This window comes from Nanorana parkeri, unplaced genomic scaffold, assembly GCF_000935625.1.
Source record: "Nanorana parkeri isolate BGI_ZX_2015 unplaced genomic scaffold, ASM93562v1 scaffold224, whole genome shotgun sequence".
NCBI lineage: Eukaryota > Metazoa > Chordata > Amphibia > Anura > Dicroglossidae > Nanorana > Nanorana parkeri.
In genome coordinates this window covers 984,216-990,145 of record NW_017306492.1, presented here as the reverse complement: position 1 = coordinate 990,145, position 5,930 = coordinate 984,216, and the positions used below count along the sequence as shown (strand labels likewise).

Here is a 5,930-nt window from a genome sequence, read left to right as displayed (position 1 = left end):
AAGTTTTTGGCCAGTCCCCCCCCCCCCCCCCACTATCAATAGAAATGTGTAGTTTGTTTACACATTGTCGCAATATTCTAATCCATGTTAGGGCCAGTAAAACACTGTGCTGTATTAAAGAGGTGATCCTAGCAGCGGGTATTGCTTAGGGTGCCAAAGGTCATGTGCCTACAGACTACAGAAGTAAAAATCCAGCCCTCCTTGTACATCAAAGCATCATAGAATGGCAATTTTCAATGTTACTCCTTCTACCAGATGAAAAATTCCAAGGGTGTCCCTAGATTGCCATTCTATTAGTACTTTATTTACAAGCAAGATTTATATAAAACTGTTTTTTTATTTTGCAGAGGGGACATGATTTTTATGAAGGTGTAAGAGCAGGTAAGGCAGTTTTGTAATAACGTACACAGCTTTTATATAGTTGTTACATAATTGTTACATAGTTGTTGTTAAGGTTGAATAAAGACACAGGTCCATTGAGTTCAATCATTGGGTTGTGTGTGTGTTGCTAAGATTACCTGTACCCCTGTATAGCTTGTTCTCTGATTCCATACTCTCAGTTGATACCACTGTCTGTGGAAGGGAGCTCCACAATTTTACATCTTTCACAGTAAAGAATCCCCTTCACTGTTTAAGATAAGTTAAGATATATGTTATATCACCATTTCCAGCTGTCTGTGTAATAACATTCACATTATGCAATATAAATATTGTTATTACAGTGTACAGTGACTTTATTCTCTGTTGCTTAAATAAATGTAAATTAAATAAAGTTCTTGTACAGAAACCAGTAAATACTTCCTGTCCTGCTGCCTGTGCAACCAAACACTGCATTGTAGCAGAGAAATCACTTCCTGAAATCTCTTCAACATGTACATCTGCTGACAAGGAACAGCATCCAATCACAGGGCATGGAGGTGACCTTGCTCTGATGCTTACCTGCTGAAGGAAAAATTCAGATCACCAGCTAGCTTTGCAGTGGGTAAATCTCAGGACTGAATACGCAGCAATAGACCAATTTGGTGGTACCTTTTTAGAAAAAAAGAAGAACCCACAATTTTCTCTGAAATAACCTGAAACTGGCAAAATAATTGGCAACCATCATTGTTTATTCCATATGTAATAGAAATCAGACTTTGCTTTTCATTTTTGATTTAACAGGAATCAAACGAAAATGCCATGAACAAAAATTATGAGGTCCTCAACCTAATATTTTGCTACACTGCCACCAAGCAATTTCTGTAACTTTCAATGAGATTTCTGCACCTGCCAACATGTAGATTGGTCCATTCTTCTTGAGCAAACTGCTCCAGCAATCTCAGGTTTGAAGGGTGCCTTCTCCAGACTGCATGTTTTAGCTGTTCCCAAAGATGTTCAATAGGATTCAGATTAGAGATCATAAAAGGCCACTTTAGCATTGTCCACTGTTTTCTAATTAGCCATTCTTGGGCCTTTTTAGCTGTGTGTTTTAAAACATTATCCCGTTGCAGGACCCATGACCTGCGATTAAGACAGAGCTTCCTGGCACTGGGCAGTATATTTAACTCCAGAATGTTTTGATACTCTTGATTATTGCATTGTGTCCTGCATAGATTGAAGGAACCCGGTACCAGATGCAGTAAAGCATCCCCAAAATGTAACTTAGCTTCCCTCACAGTGGGTGTAATGTTAATTTCTTTTGAAAGCTTCCATTTTTCTTCTGTGAATATAAAAGTTGATGGGACCTTCCAAAAAGCTCCAGTTTTGTCTCATCTGTCCAAAGAACATTTTCCCAGAAGCATTGTGGCTTGTCAATATTCTTTCAGCAAATCCCATGTTTTTCCTTCCAACAGTTGCTGAAAAAGTGACACATGGTGTAATCAAACACGGACATACCTTGACTTTGGAGTTCAGCTTGTATCTTTGGAAAAGTTATTTGGCTCTTTGTCTAGTTTTTTGTTCTGGTCCATATTCAGTGTGGTGCACACAATGATACCAAATGGCAGAGTGACTACTTTTCACTATTTGAATAGGCCAGTGGTGGCGAACCTTGGCACTCCAGCTGTTCCAAAACTACAAATCCCAACATGCATCTGCCTCTGGGAGTTATATCTGTGGCTGTCAGAGCCTTGCAATGCCTCATGGGACTTGTAGTTCCAAAACAGCTGGAGTGCCAAGGTTCGCCACCACTGGAATTGGCTGACTGACTGATTACAAGATTGAAGATGTGTGATAGTAATCACAGAAAACACTTAGTTTGAAATATCATTATGATCCAATTATTTATAATCTTTTCTGGTGGTACCAATAAATGTGTCCAGACCATTTTACAATATCTTTGTATAATAAGCAATCATTTATCTCTTTTCACCCTTTCTTTGCTTCACTATATTACATATTGATGCCATGCAGGTATACATGAGGCAATTGCTTTCAATTTCATCACTTTTCAGGAAGAATATAGCATTGTTTCAATGAGCTATAAGGGTACCAACACAATTGTCCATATGTATATGCATTTTAACCATGCATTTAGCTGTTTTCCATGGAGTTTAGTTTTACAGCTTAATGTGTTCGAATGTGTATCCGTGCCACCTAATCTCAGAAAATATATTGATCCACGTGAGACAATACACAAAAATGTAGCATTCACATACTTCATTTTATGCTGTGGCACTTTAAATTAATCATGGACTGCAGTGTTTGTGGGTGCTGACTTTTTAGTTGCTGTAGTTTTCTATTGAACACCCCGGGGGTGCCCCACTGTTCTGGTTTGGTAAGTATCATAGTCCCTGGTGAGCTCAGCACAAGCACTACACTGTATTATATCCAGCACCTTATTGTACATCCTCTTATTTATAAGGAGGAGCTCTAGTTTATGAGGAGTACTTTAGGCAGGAGATAAGCAGATTAAACATTAAATATAACAAATGTATTAGTGTAAATATTACTGTTCAAACCTGGCTTGAAATGACATCTTGACACTGGTTTTATAACCTCACGTAAAATGAACAGGAAGCCTGATAAAACTAACAGCTGGCAATCAATACGAGAATGTAGTCGTTTTCCTCTGCCCATCGAAAGCAAGTTCCTACCCAGCATAACTAGGGTTACCTGGCAGCACCAGGATGAGGTGGGCTGCTGTCTAATTAACAGCAAACTATTAATATGTGTTAAATGTATGTGTATAACATATGTATGTGTCACAGTGTGCCCAAGAGAAATTAAAGCTGGTCATCCGCTGGCTGTATTCAAATGACAAGTTCAATTTTCTTTCTGAATCATGACATTTATAAGACATATTTTTACATATAAATCATGCTGCCACAAGTTTAATTGTAAATGTGCAATAATAAGAAAAAAATTGCTTGTGTCAGATTTTATATGCTAGCTATTAATGTGGAGTTAGTATTGTCACACCCAATAAGCAACATGCTGAAAGTATTTAGTTGCTTCTTATTGCTTTTGGGCTTACCTAGAGGACGTTCTTTTGTGACAACATGGCTCACCTAGGGCACTGAGGTCCACACAGTATTCCTTGCATTAGACTGTCCACAAGTGTGTAAAACTATATATACCATTCCTGCCATTATGATTGTCCAAAGCTGCCTATTCTAGATTGGTAAGGGACAGACTCTTCTATCCTACAGGAAACCTCTACAATATGTAACAAAGAGAAGAGGTTGCCAGATGACTTTAACAGTGTTTGATATTCACATTCTCAAGAAGTAAAATGCTATAGAGAGATTGACTGCAAATTCTTTTCTTTGCACCCAATACAATTTCAGCTCCCTAAAGGATCATAGCATATACGTTTCTACCAAGAACACAGTAGAGCAGAAACTGCTACCTAATGGAAACCTACACTGAAGACGTAATGAGGCCGCCTGCCTGCCAGGCTGTACCAATGAATTTTGTACTTTCTGATCCAGAACAAGTATGCAGATTTAGAGTTCTGACTTTTCTAATCTGTATGCTTGCTCCAGTTTAGCATCTCAAAGTAGTAACGTCATTGGGTTGGCAGCATGACAGCCAGACAGGTAGCATTTTAGGAAGAGGTCAGCACTGACAGCCCCTGTATTCTTCTTAGTACAACTTTCATTTAATGATGGCAATAGAACTGGTAAATTATAACAAGTAAAAGATCTGATAGTACTCTGAATACTGTATAGGCCTGAAAGTGTATCTAAATCTAAAAACCAAAATGTAATATATTGCAGCTTACCAATCCTTAAATGTGGTAGCTGCATTCATTTTCTTTTTTAGGCTAAGAACATGCAAGTAAAGAAATTAAATGTTGATGTGTCCTTGTCACTTTTTGTGATCTGAAAGGACAGCAGAAACAATTTTATCTTTCATATGTAAACCGCTAGTCCAATCAATCCACCATGTAATGGAGATGAACAAAAGGCGGACATGTTTGAAGTCCAGCCTGTGTGACAACCATGGCTGTCCCCATACAGATACAGTGGAGAAGTGAGTGTAGGCACGAAGGTGCAGGAAGTGTATTATTTGCAATATCACCAAGTGAAAATAAACGCAGAAATGCCTGAAAAAATCAAACTGATTATGTCATCACATCTACGGACTAGTAAGCTGCAATATATTACAGACTTGTCGGTCACATTTGCCAAACAGTATTGTGGCAAAGTATGCCAGAGCTAGAGAACAGGGAAACTAAACTTGGAAGTGTTGGGGAGGTGCTCCTTCCAGGTTCGGAGAGGCTCAGGTTTGAACTGGTTTCGGACTGACCCTGAGCTCATCCCTAATTACAAACTCTTTGGCAATTAAATCTTACATTTAGAAATAACGAAGGGCAATGGCAGAAAAAGAGCAAGTGGTCCATCCAGTCTGCGCCTTTTTTTAAATGTTTTTTTGTTTATTTCTTTTAACCTTTTTGTATGAGTATAGATCTGTGTTTGTCCCAAACATGTTTAATTTTACTTAGTGCTGACTGACATATGGTGAAATGGCTGCTGAGCTGCATAGGGTACCTTCAAGTGCCTGCACACATTTTTAGAGGTGTTCTGTTTGACAGATTGTGATCAGAGATTGTGTAGTTCTAGCCTGACTGACCTTGTCTCTATTAGTTATTAAATGTGGCAGGTGATTTATTAGACAATAGGGGGTGGCCCATCATGAAACAACACATGTTGTGGTTGGACTTTGCTTAATGCAATGGAGGTGACTGCTCTTTCGCCAGGAAGCCAGTTTACCATATTGGAATGAGCCACAGGTTTGATTTAAACTGACAGTATTATAACCAGCTGTAATCTAATATATTAATCATTTAATAGACTATTATTTTATTCATGTAATGTAATATTAAATATACCTAGAATTGTTATACAAGAGTCATTTTGATATTACATAGTAAAGCAATTATTTGGTTAAATAATGTTGTTATGTTTTTACTCTGACAGTTCTTATTGATAAAGACCAGAATCCAAAGTGGAAGCCAGAGCGGCTGGAAGATGTGACAAATGAATATCTGGGCAGCTGTTTTGCATCTCTTGGAAGCGATGACCTAAAGCTGTAATTGAATCAGACAATACGATTCCACTGTTTTAATAAAACATTTCAATAGTAGCCTTCTGTCCTTGATTTGCTGAACTCATATCAGTGTGACAGAATTCTTCCTAAAACCATGATTACTGGAAAAATACAACAAATAGCTATTGATGAAGAATACTGCCATGGCCAGAAATACAATAAAATTAACACTTTCCTCCTTCCATTCATATTCGTTTTCCATAATGCTGGTCAACTTAGGCTGAAAGATAGTTTTAGAAGGGGCACAATAAGGAGACTCTGTCATGAGCGAAACAAAAACTACTGCAGGTATAGAGTGCGAGTACCAAGAGGAGCCTGAACATACCTGCAGTGGCCCCGCAAATCCTGCCACTACTGCTGAATCCTGGCTGGTTCTGATGCTTCTGCTATTGTAAAAT

The 5,930-nt window shown here is 38.3% G+C and overlaps 1 protein-coding gene across 1 annotated transcript in view; it reads left to right on the top strand.

Annotated features, from left to right (window-relative positions):
- HIBCH (3-hydroxyisobutyryl-CoA hydrolase) overlaps positions 1 to 5,568 on the top strand; it is a 101,666-nt gene extending 96,098 nt beyond the window's left edge. The window contains exons 13-14 of the mRNA XM_018556075.1: positions 348 to 381; positions 5,403 to 5,568. Coding sequence (XP_018411577.1) covers positions 348 to 381; positions 5,403 to 5,518 — 150 coding nt within the window. The 3' untranslated portion in view covers positions 5,519 to 5,568. The remainder of the gene's footprint in view (positions 1 to 347; positions 382 to 5,402) is intronic.
- The last annotated feature ends 362 nt before the right edge of the window (positions 5,569 to 5,930 follow it).